Consider the following 21,611-nt stretch of genomic DNA (forward strand, 5'->3'; position numbering starts at 1 on the left):
TTATGCAGAGTTTGAAGGCAAGGAGGAGAAGCTTATAACATGACAATTGTAATGTGTATGCTCCTTATGAGTCCAAACTTGTATTTTGCCTCTAGCATTGTGAGCAATTACCAAGCAATCTTAATGGGCTAATTATACCAGGAACAGTTGGCATTTCAACTGCAGACCACACATTAGAGACACATTCCTTTGGTGAAGGAGGAAGTTCTTAAGCTACATCTTGAAATTTCTTTCTGAGGAACATAATTTTAACAGCCCTCAAGAAGTGGAATATATATATGTGTGTGTGTATATATATATATATTAGTAATAGCTCTTGAATTAGATAAGGCACTCATTGAACAGAACTTGTTCATTTTGGGAGGAGAAATTGCCTAAATGGTTTTGAAATTGAATTTTATGAAAATGTGATAAATAACATAGGCATAGGTTCTCATTTTCCACAGTATATATATTTTTCCTCTCTTGTCCATATATTATTCCATTTAATTATTAATTGCAAATGATCTGGCTTTTAGCTATAATCTTAGGTTAGCTTTAGAGAGTTCTCATCCTTGATGTGAATATTGACTATTCTGTCGTGAGAAGCTTATTTCAAATTTCCTATGGACACGTATAAAAGTTATTCTAAATCTACCTATTACAACCCCAGAAATCAGATATTGTACAAATCAGACCTCTGCTTTAGTTTTCATTCTCTTCCATCCTCTCACCTTGATTACTACATTTCCTCATTCATGGTCTCCATGTCCCAACTCTTCAAACTTCATTTTGTCCAAAATAAGAGAGCTTGTCTCCATGTACTTATCCAAAAACAAGAAGCTGTTACTCTCAGTGCAAATCTACGCTATCACTTAAGTCAATCTAATTAACATTACTCAGGGTAAGCAACAGCTTAGCAGAAGATAATAGTTTTTGCTGATGACATAGCTCTTCTGTATAACCACTCAACCAACATGCAAGCAAAGATCAAAAGGCTGTCTAACATCTCAAAATATAGGGTTAATATCGGCTCCCAACTCAAGCTTTACATTAGAAGGCAAAGGAGTACGGGAGGTGGGTCAACTCACATACTTTGGCAGTAAAATTCAAGCCAATGGCAATATCCAAAAGGAAATAATGTCATGAATTAGCGAGGTGGCAGCTGCATTTACCAGCAAGATTTGGTCATTGAAAAATCTACAATTTAAAGACCAAACTATGAATTTTCAACTCAGATATTTCCACCTTAACATGTGAATGTGAAACCTGGAAATCCACCAAAGGTATAGGCAGACACACCTTTGAAAGCAAATGCCCCAGGAAGTTACCAGGTATCAAATGGAATGTATTTATAACAAAAGCTGAGATTTATCAGAATTCAACATCATCTTATCCTGAGAGTTATCCAGAAAAGATGATGGAAATATCTGGGTCATGTGTTAAGAATGAAGCAAGAGCCTCTGCTTTGGAAGGAATGCCATTGAACTGCTGGTGGAACATGTAAAAGGGGCTGACCAAAAGAATCCCTCCACTGAACAGTGCTTAGAAAGGGAAAATGTGTATGGGACTTCTGAACAAGGATGCAATGAGTGGTCCTGGAGAGACCGGGATAGCAGAGCCTTCTTCCTGCTCTAAGTGATGCTTGATGGTGCAGGAACAATTCAGATAGTATTTAACAATAATAGTTTAACTGTTTACTGTAGGTTTTTGGTTATAACACATTTTGTTCTTTTCTGAAATGCACAAAGTAGATTAAATGTTGTTCTCTTTATCTAGTTACAGTAAGCAATGGGTTACTTCCCTCTTACTTGACAGTGACTTCCTTCAAAAATATTGTGTGTACACAGTATAGTATATTCTAGGATTGTTTTGGAAAGGAAAAACTAATTCCATCACTGCAGTCACCTGAAAACCAAAATACTGCACAAAGTTATTTGGCAGACACACAACAGGTGTTCGTTTTTCCTGCAAGGTTATTTATATAAAACATTTCAAGGGTGTTTGAGGAATTGGTATTTTGTGAAACCTAAACTGCTGCCAGCTACAATTGACAAATTATCATGAGTTAAAAGCCATGTAGCAGTCTTGCTTACATTGTGTTCCCTGAATTGGAAGACTAGTTATATAAGGTAATAATTAGATATACCAATCTCCTAGAACTGGAAGGGACCTTGAAAGGTCATCGAGTCCAGCCCCCTGCCTTCACTAGCAGGACCAATTTTTGCCTCAGATCCCTAAGTGGCCCCCTCAAGGATTAAACTCACAACCCTGGGTTTAGCAGGCCAATGCTCAAACCACTGAGCTATCCCTCCCCCTAATCTGTGTCTAGTTACTATATCTCTGTCTAGTCTGCACTCTATATTAGCTGTTAAGATTAAATAGAATATTCCCCAGAATTAATGTCCAAAAATAAACTGGTAAAGGCTCTAGCTGATACAGACTGAGCAGTCTGATTAGAAAGGTGTTTCATTTTTATAAACTAAGTTTTAGTTTCTAAAATTGAAAGGAAACACTAATGCATCTTTAAAAGTTTTGGAGTGCATTTAGTGGTTTTGAAAGTGAGATTAATAGCAATGACTTGAGCCAGACACAGGGGCCAAATCTATATGTACTGAAGCCAGGGGAGTTATTCTACTGTGGGTTAGGAAGGAAGATCTAATGGATAAGGGTCCTGGATTGGAACTTGAGGTGTCGGTTTAATTACTGGCTTAGCCACAAATGTCATTTGTAGTTTACAGCAAGTCACTTACTCTACCTTGTGATTCAGTTCCTCATTTGTAAAGTGAGAATAATATTCATAGCAGTGTTGTGAGGGTAAAGTCCATTAATTGTAGGATACGGATATAGAACAGTGTTGAGGGACATAAGTAGCTACATAGATTAGATTTCTCCTGGGGTGAATTTAGCCCTGCATTTGAGGAGGCTGACCAAGCTTCCCATACAGCCCTTCAAATGCAGTTCATTCCTGACATAAAAATCTGTGGATTTTCAGTCTTAAGCAGAGACTGCCAATCATGTCAATTTATGTCATATTTTGTAGTAGTCAGCTGATACTGGTATATGAGGAGCTGGAGTGAGACTGTCCATTTACCAGTATCAGCTGACCACCATAAAATGCAACACAAATCAACACTGAAAATTTCATATATTCTAACCCAGGATTGGAAAAGCAAGTTCATTATCCCTAGTGCTGTCTACATTAACTGATACCTTCCACTACCCCTTCAGCTTCTTCTTGGGCTAATTTCCCCCCCACAAAGTGTAATGACTGTTGAATCTAAGTTCTTTGATTTTATATTTCATGTTCAGTTATACAGAGATACACTATTACAGGATAATGAGCGTGGCTAACAATATTTTGGATGGTTCAAGAAGGGGAATATTGCATTAGGCAAACAAAGTTTTCCAAATCAATAACCCAGTGATGTGAAGCCATAATATTATGAAAAATTTCTCCCTCAATGAGCAATAAAGACAATGTTCCCTGGGCAATATAAATAAAATAAATAAATAAATTGGAGATATACTAATCTCCTAGAACTGGAAGGGTCATTGAGTCCAGCCCCCTGCCTTCACTAGCAGGACCAAGTACTGATTTTTGCCCCAGATCCCTAAGTGGCCCCTTCAAGGATTTTCCATTCTGTTCACAAAGGTCCATCAGTTCCACACACTTTCTCCCCAACTCCTTCCCCTCCACCTCACTATTTTCCTTTCAAAAAATGTTACCATTTCATATTCTCCCCCAATCCTAAATCATTACAGTGGCTCCTGACTCATTGGGGCTCCCCTGTTTTTTCTGCCTGGTAGCTGTTCCTCACAACAGCAGCTGTGATTGTCCTACAGCCTCTGGCTCTGGAGTAGCTGGTTGAGTGGGAGTATTCTCCCTCTGGTGCTGGGCAGACGCTTAGGAAATGGTTCCTTTTAGGTTGGGCAGGTTTTCCCTAGATAGGGTAGAGGAGTGGATTTCCTTAGGCTGCTGGGCAGGAGAGCGGGGATCCAGGCTCCCTCCCAACACCAACTCTTTGGACTATGGCTGCTCAGGCAGGCATCAGCAGCAGTGGTCACAGGTCTCTCGGTTAGAACAGCAGCCATTTAGTCCCATCTTTTCCTCCCCTGAGCCTTGTCATGCACTGCTGTAGCAGCTGGTTAGGGAGTGGTGCTGTGGGGACGATGCAGTCCATTCCCCATGCTTGTCTACAAGGACTGTGTGGGGACATAAGGGAGTTTCCCTTGCAGCTGCTGCCACAGTCTCAGCAATAGTTGAGTGCACTTAAAGAGTTGAAAATGTTAACAAGCAGAACCAGACTTAGCATTTTGCGGAGGGTTACGAATAATTTTTTAGTCACTGCCTCTTTATCCCTCACCTCTCCTGTCTCCTCCACACCACTATGCAGGGCTAGCCTAAGGATTTTATGTAATTCTCTGGGATATGCCCAAACATAATTTACTTATTTAAATACAAAGTATAGTGGGATTGACTCTTCAGGTCTCCTCAGCCTCCTGCTGCAGAAATGGGTCCCAGCTGCAAATTTCTATTAGTCTCAGAAATCTGTTATCACTTATGTTTTCAAGGCTCCCTTCACAAGGAATTGGGCTAAAAACTTACTTTTAAATAAAAAGATTCTCTTTTAGAAAGCCAAAAGTGTGCATCAATTAACAAAGGGTTCCTGCAAGCCCAGGGGCGGCTCCAGACCCCAGCACGCTAAGCGCGTGCTTGGGGCAGCATGCTGCGGGGGGGCGCTCTGCTGGTCGCCGGGAGGGCGGCAGGCGGCTCCGGTGGACCTCCCGCAGGCGTGCCTGCGGAGGGTCCGCTGGTCCCACGGCTTCAGTGGAGCATCTGCAGGCACGTCTGCGGGAGGTCCACCGGAGCTGCGGGACCGGTGACTGGCAGAGCGCTCCCTGCGGCGTGCCGCCCTGCTTGGGGCGGCGAAATGTCTAGAGCCGCCCCTGTGCAAGCCACTCCTCCAGCTCATCAGTGCAGTAATAAAAGTGTCTGTTGCAAAGGTTCAACTACTGGCTGCTGTCCATAGAGTGCTACTAAAGTTTGTTACCAAGTTGTAGTCTAGATATCAGCACTTGATCGAAGATAATTCTTTGACTTGTGCCAACCTTTACAGCCATCTAAGGGTACAAAACCCTGATGCCAAGATATTTTAGCTTTCATCAATTTGAACTTCAAATGTAATTATTACAGCAGTATCAAATATCTCTCAATGCTGCACTGCGCTCCAGATGACTACCTCATTCTCAAAATATGGATGGGATTGCTTCACAGACTGCCTTTCTGGCATTAGTGCTTTCACAACCTGGCCAATTTAGTTACATATAAGGATACAAGAGTTATTCTCAGTGTGTATATATATAATACAATGAATTAATGTAGGATTAAACCCCTCAGTAACACAAAGACACTAATATATTGTAAAGCAAAGCACTATGCTTAGAAAGAAGATAAAGCCCTGCTCTCGGTTTCTGTCCTGTCTGAGAGGTAAGATATCTCTTAATCCTTCCTTCCCCATGAAGCTGATATGGCAGCTTAGGCATTAAAAGCTTTATCTAGCTCCCACTGAAGTCAATAGAAAAACGCTTGTTGGCTTCACTGTGAATTTAAACAAGCACCCATTTTTCTTATCATGACTGATTCCACCAGGGAAGAAGCCTTTTCTCACCTTGGAGTAACTGAGGAACATACTAGCATTTTAAAACTTGAAACTGGTGGCAGAGAAGTGTAATAATGTATTAAAGCAGCTGCATGGGAATATGTGAGAGAGATTAGAGACCAATTTCCATCTTAATTTCACATGAAGTTAAGCTCATAAGAACAGTATTGTGTACACCACCGCAACATATTGTTCAATTTAATGTTCTGTCTTCAGATTAGAAGAGAAAAATGGTAATTTCCTTTCCTTTTCAGCGGTACTATATATACATCTTCCTTCTTCAGTTGTCAAGTTTCAGAAAACATGGGTAAAAGCAGTACCCTTCTGTGATGCTTTAGGAGTCAACCCAGACTCCTGGGTTGTGTCACCACCTGCCCTCTAGCCCTGGGTGCCTTTGTGCTGTGCAGCTTTGACTCAGAGCCCTGATACCAGCAATGTGCTTTCAGCACAAAATGGAGTCACCCTGACTTCTGCCAGCCTGGTTACTCCTTGCAGGGCAACACCATCAGACCTTCCAGTCCTGCGTTTCCCCAAAACCATCTCCCTGGTAGTGTCCAGTCCCTCTTGCTGGAACATTCCCGAAAGCTTACAAGTTTGCTTCTCCTTTAAAGAGAGAGAACACAACAACTTATTAACATAACTGGGGTTAACACACCCTTCCTTCCAATCACAACAGTGAGTTGGTTTACAGTAAAACAAGTTTAACTACATAAGGACATAGATTTAGGTGATACCAAGTTAGAAGTAGTAGGGATAGAGATGGTTACAAAGAAAAATGAAAATACACTAGCAAGATTGAAATTCAACCAACGTGAGCCTTCTTGTTGAAAGTTTTTTCAACATAGTCATTCTTCCAACGTGGCTGGCTAGTCTTTAGCCAGGATCACAGAGCCCAGTGTGCTTGGTTTTCTTTGTCTCCTCAGGGCAAGGATAATGTGGGGGGTTCTCTTGCTCTCTTTTTATACTTCAGTAAACCTTTGAAATGTATTATTCTGAAGTGTAGCCTCAGATAATGTTCCTTTCCCTTGCTGGGTGTTGAGGCCATGCTGGCTTCTTCCCACTTGTGATTTTTTTTTTACAATACAAATGCTCTTCCTGCAATCTCTGATGCAAATGAAGAACCCACTGTCCTGGCTTGGGGTGTCAGACCCTTTCTTTTGTCTTCACAATTATTTTTAGATTTTCTGTACGTATATCACAAAAGAAGATTAATGATCAGTTAGTTACTAGTTTTCCAGTAATATATTACATGCCACCTTTTGGATAAATATTATAACTGTGTGTGAGGTGCACTGAGCTGGTCAGTCCAGCTGAGACTCATTGCTATATACCAGAAAGCTCCATGCCATCTGGTACTGGAGTGCTCTTCGAGTCTCACTTTTTACAGTGTATATTACTCTGTGTGCAGTCAATATCTGTCTGTTTCCTGGAGTATGCCTTACAGGCATCTATATACTTATGAGGGATGTGTCCTTTTATTAACAGAAAGTCCCAGGAGAGAAGCTGAGGCAAAGAGAGTAAGCGGCTTGCCCAAGTCCCAAAATGGAGTCAGTGTCAGAGCCAGGATTAGAAAGTAGGAGTTATGTCCTTCCAGTCCTATGCTTAGGCCACACCCTCCACAGTCACTTTAAAATTGCAAAGCATAACGTGATTTTAAAGGATGGCTCATGCTTCTTGGAAATCTTCATAAAACATTGTTACAAAACAGTTTTGCCAATGCAGTATTTCTTGCATAATGTTAATTCCTTCATCATTATAGGGGGAGATAAAGCAATCCCTATATTTGGGCTGCCTAACAGTTTCCATTATAAAAGATTTTTGTTCACTTTTCTGTGAGAAGCTCTCTGACAGCCATTATTTGCAGCAGCCCTATGATATTTGGTGAGGAAATCCCATGAAATCCCATTGTGCTTTTGGTGAGAAATAAACTTTAAAATGGCCATTTCCCTTCTCTCACTTGTGTCTTAGGAAAATTTTGATGGCCTGGCAAAATAGTAACTAATCACATTTTCTGAGACTGAGCTGATGCTTCTGGCAAAGCAGAAGTCTCAACATCAGCACATGCTGTACTGAGAACACCTGGAAACAGGTGTAGCAGGGGGTAGGACAATACTCCTAACCTACCTGTGGTCCCAGTCACCCATGCCCCCGTCTGGCGGCCCCACGCAGGTTAGAAAAGAGAGAGCCAGACCAGGATCCAACTCCCCGCCAAACCCAGCAGCTGGCCTTAGCAACCCAAATTCCCTGCCCCCCGGGGCACCAAATGGGGCTGGAGCTCCTCCAATCCTCAGGGAGGGAGAATTGGGAGATAAGGTGAGTAAGATGGGCCAGTCCCCCCTGACTCAGCACATGGTCTCTCTGGGGTAACAACCAGCTCCTACTACCAGCTAATGTAGCTAGTCCTGTTGCTCAAATGGTAGCAGCCTGTGAGGCAGTGCTGAAGGCTCAGGGTTCAAACATTGGTGCTGCATGATGGGAGTATTGTTATAGTTATACATAAAATATTTTTTTAACTTTTTCCTATTTATTTTTTAAAAGTCTAGGAAATTCCACACAACCAATCTACATTTAAAAGAATATTATTTAGGTTGTAAGACAAGCACTTGAAAGTTGGAAAATGCCTGATTTACAGTTGCCCACATGACCTTAATTCTTGTGCATTATGATACAGATTATGATCACATATCCTGCTTTTCCCCACAGATTCGCTGGCTCATTCAGTGCACAGAGTGCACACACGAGGTGACAGAATTAAGGTTATGTAGGCAATCCTAAATCTGGCATTTCCTAACTTTTGATTTTCTGATTTTGCAACTTAGATATTGTTCTTTTCATGTAGTTTTTTGTACATAATTTATTTTTTACATTACATAAAAAAGACTGTTCTTTAGGAGTTCATCTGTTCCTGCTGCTCATTCCCTATGTGAAGTCATAACCCAATGCTTGCCACTGTAATTGAATGTAATGTTGCAAACAAGATTGACTGGAGATGCCTAATATACAGCAGCTGCTGAACTCAGAAGATCTCAGTATCATCTTATGGAAATATTGTGAGGCACAGAGATGGAAGTAGAAGAGTAGACATTTTGACATGTAAAGAGAATTCTTTCTAGACGGAGTGGATGAAATCCTGGCCTTGTTGAAGAAAATGGGAATTTTGCCATTGGCTTCAGTGGGGCCAGGATTTCCCCCAATATTTTTCAATATTTTTCAAGATGTATGAGTGAGAGTTTAAAACATGACACCAGTACAGGCCTTAAGGGAAGTTTGGAATACAGGCCAGTTTAAAGAAGTGGTGATAAAAACAAACAAATAGCAAGTGTATTTAAACATTAAATACAGACTCTTGGTTTTATATCTTTCATCTTCATTTGCATGTCATGGTTTTGTTCTATCTGATTTTAAAGTGGCTTGGTCCTATATATGATGACCCTAGAGACCACCCATTCTTGTGATGAAATATTAGTGTTAAATACGTAGTTACTAGCTATGTACATTCTCCAAATCTCTGAGAAGTGGGTTGTTTGACAGAACACTAACTTGCTCATATTTTCACAGTACAAATTTCAGTTCTTCAGTTCTGTTCCTTCGAGATGCTCTTTGTTAAAGCTTCAATGAATATTTGCCAACTTCTAGATAAGTGGTACCAAAAACTCCTGGCCCATAGCCCATCAGCATCACTGCCTGCTTCCTGGTGAAAAGCCTTTCATAGGCTAGCTCATGCAAACCTGTCATCAGATCGGCATATGAGGCATCACATTCAAAAGAAAGGTTCAATAACCAATCTTTTCCAAGAGCCACTCTTCCAGTGCTTAGAGAAATAAAATTTAAAGGTCCCACTCAAAGGAATAGTTGAAAAACTGTCCTTAAAAAAAAAAGAAATGGGATTTCTTTTGTAAATTAAGGACAAATATTTCCCCCGTATCAGAAATAACAAAAAGAAGTGAGATTTTTTTCTCCCATCTTTAAATATTTTTATTACATTTTATCCTATCTTTAAGTACTTGAAGAAATTATGTTTAATAACTGTCAGGCTGTGTTTCTGTAGTATCATAGTGTGTCCAGATCACTTGGGAGCCCCGAATTAATATACTAAGATTCAGAATCAAACTGTACCATATCAGTAGCTGAATTCAGTACATGCATGCTGCTTGTATGATCACACTGAAACTTAAACAGATTATATCCTTGCCAGTCTACACTGGGTTGTATGTAAAATTTGGAATGATTTTTTGAGTAGTATCTATTTTAGTGATTGTAAGATCTTGATGAATTGTCCTTGGACATTACGGGTATACCTGTTACATACAGCCTATCTGTTTTTTCTTTCTTCTCTCACTCTACTCCATGCTGAACGATTTTTTTCTTGCTTCAGCAGCCCCCTTCACTGACACTGCCTTGATCCCTGTCAACCAATAAAAAACGAAACTCGTACCCCAAGCAGAGTTTTGAAAAGGGAGAAGTTCCAGATTCTCCAGGAAGTCCACTAGGGATTTCACTATAGCTGTTGATTTTATGCGGAAAACACTCAGATATTGTGGTAATGGGCTGAAGGATAAAACTCTTAAACAGATTAATAGATTCATAGAGTTTAAGGCCAGAAGGGACCATTAGATTATCCATTCTTACTTCCTGTGTATCACAGGCCATTTCATTTCACACAGTTGCCCCTGTACTGAGTTCATAACTTTGTTTGACTAAAGCATATCTTGAAGCATCCAGCCTTGATTTGAAGACTTCAAGATATAGAGAATACACCACTTCACTTGTAGTTTGTTCCAGTGGGTTATCACCCTCACTGTTAAAAATTTGTGCCTTATTTCTAATTTCAGTGTATCTGGCTTTAAGCTTCTGGCCATTGGTTTTTGTAATGCCTTTCTCTGCTGGATTAAAGAACCCTTTAATACCTGGTAGTTTCTTTCCATGGAGGTACTTCTACCCTTCATTCAAGTCACCTTTTATTTTTCTTTTAGATAAGTTAGACTGGGCTTTTTAAATCTCTCACTGTAAGGGCTTGTCTACATAAGGAAAAGCCCAGAATCTACAACTGCTGAATAGCTATTCTGCACTAACTTCCATGTGGACACCCTTTGTTAGTGCAGAATAAGAGCCTCCATGTGGAGAATTAGTGCTCAACAGTTATTGTGCTTTAAATTCAGACCCTAGCTATTTCACACTAATTTTCCTTTGAATTCCCTGTATATACTTACACTTTAGCTACAGTGCTAATGTGACATGGGTTATGCAGAATGCGTCCTAATTGAGCAGCTGTCCTAAAAAGCCATTATTTCACACATTTCAAAGCTAGGACATTGCCAGTCATAAACACTTTCCAATAATATGGGCATACAGGCACTTATAGGAACAGCATATAGCCAGTGAAAGTGGATATATTTAAAGTCTGTTTTCCAAGTTATAAAACATCATGAGACACTTTTAAAATATGTGGATAATAATTACAATAATGAAGACATTACAGGTGGGAACTGGGAGACTGTCAGAAAAAAAGAATCTTACATTGCAGAAGGGAACAGGCTACTTAGTCATTTCCTCCAACAACAGTTAGTCCACCCTCAAAGCTATGGAGCAAAGTTAGCAGGAGTGAGACTGGTTGGGCTTGGGGTTGTCTGAGGAGGAGAGAGAGCCTGGACAACTATGAAAAGCAGAGTTCAAAAGGTTGCGGTAACGGCCAAGTAAGCATCTGAACTTTAAATTTGCCACTTCTAAATGAAACCCTTTATAGATAGAATTATTTCTGTTTGCCAAATCCTCCATCCCAAAATGTACTATAAGCTGTTACAGTATTTTATCAATGAAATAAGAACCATTATCGTGGGTAGATATGTGTTCATCTTTCAATCTTCACCATAGCATAGGAAAAGGAGAGTGGAAGATAGAACCAGGCTGACAGGGAAAGTAATATAATTTGGTTCATGGATCAGGATATTGCCATTCACCAAATGAGGGAACATTATGTGCTTTCTCTGCAGAAACGTATGGAATCAAGTCCAGACTGCAACGTTTTCAGTTTCTGTAGACCAGAGTTGGAATATAGCAAGAGTTTGTTACTAGAAAATAAAATATGGGTAAAATTAATGTAGTAAAATAAAAAAAACTTGGCTATATTAAGCCAGCATGTCACCTTGTTACACTATTTTGCTGAGCTTCTAAAACCTTATATGCATTGCTACCCTTCTAGTTTGGAGGGAATTGGCTTTTGATCCTTTGGGCATAGAGGAGCAGATGAACACTGTCCATGCTTTAGCTTCAGTAGCTCAAGAGCAGTGAAATATCCCTTCTCCTGACCTTTAGGGATAGGGAAAGGGAAGAACCTACTGTGGTAGACTTTTACTGCTCTTTTTTATTATTTCAGGGTGTTTTACAACTTATGTATTGTAAATATTATAAATATTAATTAAAACTGTTGTTTTAATGCTGTATTTTATATGAGGTCCCTGATGCAGTAAAGGCGGAGAAGTGGGTCTAGTCTCTTTGGTTTCAACTGGGGTTAAATGGTGTACTAAGGTTATAGCTACACTACCACAGCTACAGGTGCTGCAGCACCACAGCATAGATGCTCTCTACATCAATGGAAGGGCTTTGCCGTTGATTACAGTTAATCCATTTTTCTGAGAGGTGATAGAATCCTTCCATCAACCTAGCCGTGTTTACGCCAGGGGTTAGGTTGACATAGTAATATAGTTAGGTCAATCTAACTTTTAAGTATTGACCAGGCCTAACTTTTTACAGGATTGGATCCATACGATAGATAAAGGCAGGAATATCTCTTATTTTTATCAAAAAGATGAGACCCAAACTATACATGATTGATTTAATTCAAATAATCCGGGAGATACACTGGTGTGTATAGGGACACTTGTACTGAAGGAGCTTCTATACTATTTCCAGAATTATTCCTTCTCTAGAAATACCACCTATGGTAGATAATTATCACAAATTGCCAATATTATACAAAAGCAGAGTTGAGAAATGTGATAGAAAACATTCCTAATAGCAGGCTGGATTGATTTAAATCAAAGCGATATAAATCACAGATTTTAATCTTGTTTTGCATTTCTACTTTTTAGTTATTTTCCTAAATAAAGGTTGGGTCTCCTTTGTTGGCAACCATTAAAACATGTTGATTTGCAACTAAATATAGCCTTTACACTAAATTTTGTGGTGTTGGTTGGGTTTTTGTTTTTGTTTTTTTTGCTAATAAGATGGATATAATATATATCTATACATATTTATTTAAGCAGTTCTGTAGCTTAACTCATGTTTACTTAGATTCTTAATTTTTAAATTTCATATCTTTTTATTATCAGTTTTGTACATGATTTGTCAAGTTCTGTTTGGATAGAAATTAAAATTCAATTAAAAATGGACAAAACTGCATTTTAATTTTAATTTTTAGTTAGCGCTGGATACAGAAGATAAACAGTTTATCAAAATAAGTTTTGCATTAAAAACTAACTTAATTTTTAAACAAAGGAAGTAGTATTCTTAGTTCATTAATTGAACTGATTGTTTCTGGTCATCACATCCTTCAAGATTTTAGAACTCATAGATTTCATCCTCTCCCACCTGTTTTTTTACATATATTGGAAGAGGAAAACAAACTTTCCTGCTTTTTTTTTCCATCACCCAGCTGTTTTTTTAACTTTGAATGAATTAGTCATTGAGATGAACTAGTAGAATAAACTGAAATAAAAAAATATTCCTTCTGCACCTGCAGAAGTGACTACTGATTTCAAAAGCTGGTTTAGCGCTTCAGTAAACCATGATGTTCCAGGTGGTTAGCCAGTGATTTCCGCCAGTTCAGTGGTTTGACTTTCTTTGAAAGTTGGCAGCAAACATGTATTGCTTAATTAAAAAAAAAATTAACTTAAATTATTTTAATAGATTATAGTAAGTTTAAACTTTAATGTAGGTTGTCATAATTTCAGATTTACTTATGTTTGTTTTTAAAAAATAAGCCCATATTTAATTTGAATTAGAAAATCCAATTTAAATTTAAAAAATCTGATTTTTAAAAAATAGTTGATTTTTATCGACTCTGCCTCGCAGTAAGGGCACTTAAGCAGTTGCAGTAGTATCTGCCAAGGACATGTTTTAGAGCAGGTTACATAAAGCTAAGGATTAGTGTAGAGAAAATCCTGACGCACTTGGATTGCAATTCATGATTCCTTTTCTAGCCGTATAAATCTGTGATTCTATAAAAAATAAAAGCTACAGATTTTCTATAATTTAATAAGTCTTTTAAGGATATTTTTGATAATACCCTAAAGACAGTTGAAGGAAATCCAACAAGAGGCATAACAGGCTAAGCTCAGGAATTATTAACTGCACATATTAAATGTAATGACTGAAAAGCAACATAGTTAAAGTACTTTCATGTTGCCCAGTAATCCATTTCTTGAGTAAATGAAACATTACCTGAAATGCTGAGTTTGCAGCCTGTGTGTGTTTAAAAAACAATTGTTATAGAAAAAATTCCACTTGTTGCTATGGCAACTTTTGTGAAGTCACGAGGACAGAGAAATGTAATTTCTCTGTTTATCTATATCACAAAGACCCAGGATACTTGAATCCATGCCCACCTGTAAACTGCCTAACTCACAGCTTAGCTCATAAGGGAATAGACTTCTAAAGTTTAATGTGCCATATCTGAGGAGGCTTTCCAGGTCATCTTTGCCACCAAAAGGAGATCACTGATTTCATTTTTTACTTTTAGTGGAAGAAGTTAAACACCTCATGTAAGACTCAATGATTAAGTCTTTTCACTTGACCCACATAGAAATTATGTAAATACCAGGCTGCCCATGCTGCAGAAGGAGATAAAATCTTAAGAACAAAAAGTATTGTTTTCATGTGAATACCCCTAATAATAAAATCAAAGCAAGACAACACCTGAGAATGACCTAATTGTGTATAAAAGTAATGGGATGAAATATTGAAAGGGAAAATTTAAGGTGACCATCAGGAAAATGTCTGACGATAAGATGTTGACTTGTGGAATGGTATTTCTCAAAGGAAGTGGAGCAATTTGGGACACTGAAAACTAACTAGAGGAAATAATCCAAAGGGTACTATGAGTAAAAATTAAAAATTATTTTTCTGGTGGTGCCTAATTCAGCTGCCAGTATTTTTTTCCCCATCCTCAAATCCATTGCTTGACTATTTTATATTTTTAGGGTGCTTAGCATAATGTAAGTTTGTTGTAGTACAATAAACTCTAGGACTGTTGTTAGTGGAGTTAGCTAGATCACATATAATCTATAGATTTATTTAACATAACTGAAATAGCTGTTCTGGTAGATTTTGTTTTGAATAGCATATTAACATGACAGAACACAAAACCTTTTTGTATCAAATTAATGTTACTAGAATTTGCTTTCATTGAGATGATCAGTCTGTTGTACTGTTCGTTAATGCACTTGCTATCAAGCTACTGTAGAGTACACTGTTGTAAAATGGTTGCAATGGGCATTACTGAGCATGTATCAGAGTCTTTTTAATTGGTTGAGAAAGCTACAGTGTGTCTTCTTCCTTAGCTAAAATTTGGATCTTGCTCTCTTCATTTTATCTAGTCTGCATTGTTTGCCCAGTCACACAAGCTGTTATAATTTTTCCTTATCAGTATATATTTGATTACCTTGTAGGAATTGCGTGAGAGTATCTGATAGAGCTATTATTTCAATCTATCCTTTTTGGAGCATTATGTTCTGTTTTAGATAATCTTCAGGACATTCAAGTGATTAAGTTGTCAGCAGAGATTGGGAGGGCTTCTGCTGTAACTCTGAAATGTATTGTTATACTGTGTTAGATTGCCATAGTCCAACTTCAGATAGAATTTACAAGACTGTTTGTTTGATTTGGCTTGTAACCTAAAATGTGGTGGTCCAGTTATTCCATTTCCCATGTGTTAATTTATTGCATGTTTTAAATCATTGTAATGAATTTTCATGTGAGTTATTGTGTCTTTACTGTGTAAAATAGAAATCAGACTGATGGAATATGGTCAATTCACATAAATTATCTTCTCTCTTTCCTAGATATATGGGCAATTGGGTGTATATTTGCTGAGCTATTGACTTCAGAACCTATTTTTCACTGTCGTCAGGAAGACATCAAAACGAGCAATCCTTTTCATCATGATCAGCTAGACCGCATTTTTAGTGTAATGGGATTCCCAGCAGGTAATTTACTTTCATTAAAAGGTCAGGCATAAACCCTTTGAGTTGGATTTTGTTTTAAAGGAAATTACTAGCTCTATAGCTTTATAAAAGCTGGCAGTATGATGGATGTGGAGTCTCTGCCCAAGAACGTGGTGGAACTTGTGGAATAACAATACAGAACAACTAACATAAAATGTCAGACAAATATTACAGTTTATGCACATCATATTATTTAACCTGCACTTTAAACTGTCCGATTGCTTTATCTTTTCTAAGATAAAGACTGGGAAGATATAAGGAAGATGCCAGAATATCCCACACTTCAAAAAGACTTTAGGAGAACAACGTAAGTGATTATACCACAGATGGTGGTTAAAAACTGCTTGTAATAGATACAGAGAAATCAGCACTAGAGATTAGCTTCAATTATCTTCTGTCTTGTTTAGACTTTGGAAGAGTATTATTTGGATTTTAAAAGAATGCTAGTGTCCATCTTTTAATGTTGGCAAGAGGTTTTGCTGAGTAAGTCAGATCATCCCCTGCTCTGGTAGACAAGGAAGGGAAATGGTACAGGGAGCGGCATAGTCCAGGACAAGGCACAGGTCTGGGATTCAGGAGCTTTGAGTACTATTTCCAGCTCTGCCCTGGAATTTCTGAGTGACCTTTGGCAAATCACTTGATGCCTCTGTGCATCGGTTTCCCTCTTTGTAAAATAATTATAGTTACCCACAGAGATCTAGAGATTAAAAGCAAGACATAAATTCTATGTCTGATTATTCTTAATGGGAATATTTGAGCTCAGGAAATGCAAAGACTTCACATGGCTCATGCTTCTGTTGGGAAAAGGGACAGGCTTGTTTCTCTGCCAGCTGAAGGGAATAGTTGCAACAGCTTCTCAAATGGCAAAAGATGATGCAGTGGCTGCACTGTTGGAGCTACTGTGCCTGTCTGACAAAGTAGCTTCCACTAGGATAGGGCAGCTCTGCCCTCCCTACAACATTTGCTATGGCTGTGTGCTACTATCAAGACCTCAGCCATATATCAAAGCTGTACGTTCCATTGTAATAAAGAACAAACCATTTTAAAAATACTAACACTGAAAGCTAGGACAAACATTCACACTTCACAAATATAGTGTATGGCAATGTAGGACATTATATATTCTAACAAATGAAATACAAAATGTGTCCTTTGGGACTAGTATGCATTTTCTTTATTGCTTGGTGCAGTGCCATAATCCTACAGTATATTACTTTTGAAATGTGTTTACAATTTTTCAGATATGCCAATAGTAGCCTCATAAAATACATGGAGAAACACAAAGTCAAGCCTGACAGCAAAGTTTTCCTTTTGGTATGTACATCATTGTGCTCTTAGAAATTATTTTACTTTGAAATATAATTGTGATATTAAAACAGTTCCGTTTCTGCTTACTGGAGGATGAGAAGTATGAATTTTAAAAATATAAATGATAGCTACAGACATGGCTTTTAATATTTTAACAAATTTGCCATTGTCGGCTTCTGCATATCACCCCAGAATTGGCTGTCTTTCTGATACAGGCAAAGTAATCCCTCTGTATAGTTACATCATATGTCAGTTTGTGAATTATACATGTATCGGTGGGAGAGAGGGGGCGGGGGGATCACATTTCCTTCTGAAGGATGAATGCTTTCTTTAGTTCTTTGCTATTTAACATACCTATAACATAGAAAGGTCCATCAGAGCCCTAGCTTATAAACCTTGCAAATACACTCCAGCCCATCTCCTGTGTTGGGCCTTTACCTGCGAGGGGCTGAGCAAATTGCCTGCATAATGTTCACATCCGCAAGCAAGAGATACCAGGCATAGAATCTTTGTGTCTCATATGGGAGCAGAGTGCTACCCGTGTACTACTAGTGTAGCTCATCTGCAAAGAGGACAGGCCATGGGTGTGTGCACAATAGTAGCATAAAGATCACCTTTGCACTCTGATCTGGATGCAGCCTTTGCGTGGGACCAGTCCCCATGCACTGAGTTACAGCTCCTCTCAGGCTGCTCTTGCATACATTGTCTACAAAGAGTACCAAAGGGCATGGCAAAAGGAGGTCTTGATCTCACCCACTTTCCTCTATGCCTCTTTCCCTGCTCTGCCAGCAGCAGGGAGTGACATAATAACTTCTATCCCATCTGTGTGCCCGCAGAGAATCACCCTTATATTGAGCTGATCCTTCACGGACGGTTACACTTAATTTAGAGCCACTTTGAGTAGCTTAAGGCGGCACATACAGCACTGAAGAATCTAGCCCAGTTAACTTTATTTCTCAGACCAACAGAACTTCATAATCATAATATTTTTGATGTATGTGCATCATAGAACTAGACGTGTTGCTGTGCATGAAATGCCTTATTTTGCTTTTCTGAATGAGCCATTTGTAGTTTACCACATCGTGATGTAAGTGTGGCATACAAGCCATTAGTTTGAAAAATAATGGTTTCATAAGTTGTTTACTGTTTCCAATGTTACACTATACAGCTTCAAAAACTTCTTACCATGGATCCTACAAAGAGAATTACCTCAGAGCAGGCTTTGCAGGATCCCTATTTCCAGGAGGATCCACTGCCTACATCAGAGTATGTGTCTCACTTTTTCTGTGTTCTTTACAATGATGCCTTTTTTTTTTGGCTAACTATTAATGTGCAATATATGGTGACCATTTAAAAATGAAGAATTCTGCTTGTAACGAGAACATATTTCTCACCACTGTGAGTCCACCTCTGAGCTTTCTAGGGGCACCAGTGGTGTCAATCAACCAGTGATAGGCAGAGCAACAACTTTATATTTGCTGCACTCAGTAAAAGTGGGTAAATGGTGGGGGGAAAGAAGTGATGGTTCTTAGAAAACTATTCTGAAGTATTTTTATAAAACTCTTGTAGATATGCCCCTCTTAGACATACATCATTCAGCCAAGCTGTACATAATGTACTTAGTTCTGAAGAATTACTGATAAATCAGCCCCTCTTATCTTAGTGTACAGTCTCCCTTAGGCAGAGACCTTGAATTATGCCAGCGGAAGTGGTGTGACATGGACAGATACATCTGCTGTTATGATAAGAATACCAAAAACACTTTATCATACGACCTCAATCTAGTGTCTTATTAATTATAGACTCAGCTGGCAGCAGCATCAGATGTAGTTAAGGTTGCTAAACCACTTTCCGTTATAACTTTACCAAACTTTAACCGTCTGGGCTGAAATTTTTGATGCTGGGTAGGGATTGCCTGAGGCTGGTTTTTGTTTTGTTTTTTTATTGAAATTTCACTTAAAATGGTTTAGCCTCAAGGGTCCCCAACGCGGTGCCCGCGGGTGCCATGGTGCCCATGTATTGGCCGGTGGATGAGCATCCGCCAAAATGCCGCCGATAAGCTACGTCATCCAGAGGCGTCGCTGCTGAAATGCCGCTGATTTTTGGCAGCGACGCCTCTGGATGACGCTACTTTCTGGCGGCATTTTGGCGGCGCCACCTATTGACGTTGCCGCTTGTCGTCAGAATTTCGGCAGATGCTCGTCTGCCACCACAGTCCTCCGTGCCTCGCCAGATGAAAAAGGTTGGGGACCACTGGTTTAACTGTTTCTGAGAATGAGATTAAGGAAAAATATGATGGCTTGTCACGATAGAAGTTTTTTTCAGTGTTCTAGGAAATTACATCAGAAATACTTAATTAAAAGAACATTTTGGTTAGAAAGTCAAGTACTCAAATGTTAGGAGATGCCAGACTTCAGGTTGCCCATGCAAGCTTAATTCAGCTCCCTTGTGCATATTGTTATGATACAGACTTTAATTACATGATAACATACTGCTTTTGCACAGGACACCTGCCTCATTCAGTACAGGATGGATCTGCGCAGGGCTGAACCAGTGTTCTGTAGTGAATGAGGCTGTCTGTAGAACCCTTGCCTCATTTGTTGCAGAAGTTGGAAGGTGTGCAGTGAAGGAGATTGCAGGAAGAGAAAGGATGGTTTCATGGTTTAAGCAGTTGAATGATATCCTAGAGAATTGGATTCTGTTCTTGACTCTGCCACGAAGTTCCTATGTGGTGCTGGGCAAGTCACTTAAACAAAACTTTTCACTAATTGTTTGCTTTTCATTTTATGGGTTCCCAGCTTGAGATCCTAGGTTCTGCTTTGTGAATGTGCTGAGTACTCACAACTGCATCTAATGTCAATGAGAGGTGTGATTTGAACATATAAACTGCTATCCACATGCCAATGGATCTCAAGCTGAGCAAATTTAGTGGACACTTGATAGCTTTGGACTTAATCTCTCTGTGCCTTAGTTCCCCAGCTATAAAATGTGGATGGTAATGCTTCCCTACCCACAGGGGTGTTATAAATGTAATGAATTAGTGTTTGTGAAGTACTCTTATGCCACAGTGATGAGCAGCATGGAAACGCTCATGAGGAAATGAATAATTCTGTATTCCATGCAGGAGTTGGATGGTGTGCAGTAAATAAGGCGAAAGGCCACCCACTCTTTGAAGAGGATAAAAAGAAATATGAATATCTACCCATTTGAAGAGTCCTATCCATCCCGTGTACTTAGTGAGGCAGGGGTGCTGTGGTAAAAATAGCATGTGATCAAGTAATTAATAACTGTAAGCAGGGGCATGGCCACCTTTATTCTTGAATTTCCTAACATTTGAGTGCTTGTCTTTGCAAACTGACTATTCTTTTAACATAGTGGTTTTTGTATACAATTATTTAATTGTGCCAACAGTGTGCTAGTTGCTTTTCAGCCAGAAAGGCAATAAAAACCCTGTCCAGGAAACTTTATTATCTGAATAGAAAATACACAGATGCAGCATGGGATTATTTATTTATTTATTTATTTTGTTGTTGTTTTGTTTTATTTTATTTTATTTTATTTTATTTATTATTATGGTAGCACGTAGGAGCTCCAGTCATGGACTAGAACCCCATTGTGCCAGGCACTTTATAAACGTATAAAAAAGAGATCCCTGCCCTGAAGAGCTTACAATGCAACAAAAGTCTGTGAGCAATCAAGCAATGACATTTATCATGTGTCTTGTTAGTCCTATGATATTTGTTTGGATTTCAAAAAATATTTACTCTTTTGTTAACAATTATTTGAGGTGTAGGAGCCCTCATGGAAGAAAGCACAGGTCTAGTCTAGTCTAGGAAAAAAGAATTAAAAAAATAATCAAGTTAGCAATTATGATTTGAAATGCCTCTTAGCAATTATCGTAGACCCAGGTTAGCACTTTCAAAATCATGTTAAGCTGATTGTATTGCAACACAGGTTACCCCCTGAAGGTTCAACAGCAAGAGTTGCTGAAACTAAAATGGTACAAAATATTATCTACTAGTAGGTTTTTGCTCTCTCATACTGGTCTACTTCTGCCTAGGTCACACCTGGCAACACGATTTAAAAGGTATTAAACTGTGTGTACACTAGATACTAAATAGTATTTCAAATCATATTAGCTGACTCAATCTAAAAACTTTTTTATTTCCTTCTAAACAAGGCCCCTGAGACTAATTGATTCCAGTTCTCCAGAGATGAATAGCTAGTACATTTAGGGCATGATACAAAAGCCATTGTAGTCAATGGAAAGACTCCCATGACATTAATGGGCATTGGATCAGGCTCTCAATCCACTGTGCCATTCATACTCCCCATTAAGTGCTGTAGAGTTTCTGGTTGATTCACAAAGCAAAGTGAACAAATGCAGTGTCAGGACAGCAAATAATTGTGCTCACTCAGTTCTGCTATAATTCTAAAGGAA

General features: G+C 38.8%; 1 protein-coding gene and 1 long non-coding RNA gene across 5 annotated transcripts in view; one reads left to right on the forward strand and one right to left on the reverse strand.

Moving 5' to 3' along the window:
• Positions 1–21,611, forward strand: part of CDK19 (cyclin dependent kinase 19) — a 208,481-nt gene that overhangs the window by 175,398 nt on the left and 11,472 nt on the right. For all 4 annotated transcript variants that reach the window (XM_039529100.1, XM_039529102.1, XM_039529104.1 and 1 more), the window contains 4 exons: positions 15,701–15,844; positions 16,100–16,169; positions 17,104–17,176; positions 18,339–18,436. In XM_039529100.1, the coding sequence (XP_039385034.1) occupies positions 15,701–15,844; positions 16,100–16,169; positions 17,104–17,176; positions 18,339–18,436 (385 nt within the window). The remainder of the gene's footprint in view (positions 1–15,700; positions 15,845–16,099; positions 16,170–17,103; positions 17,177–18,338; positions 18,437–21,611) is intronic.
• Positions 5,826–14,183, reverse strand: LOC120400497. The gene is made up of 3 exons (XR_005595864.1): positions 14,082–14,183; positions 9,941–10,047; positions 5,826–6,245 (listed from the first exon to the last, which is right to left on the reverse strand). It is a non-coding gene; the product is annotated as an uncharacterized LOC120400497 (long non-coding RNA).

This window comes from Mauremys reevesii, linkage group 3, assembly GCF_016161935.1.
Source record: "Mauremys reevesii isolate NIE-2019 linkage group 3, ASM1616193v1, whole genome shotgun sequence".
In the NCBI taxonomy this organism is placed as follows: Eukaryota; Metazoa; Chordata; order Testudines; family Geoemydidae; genus Mauremys; species Mauremys reevesii.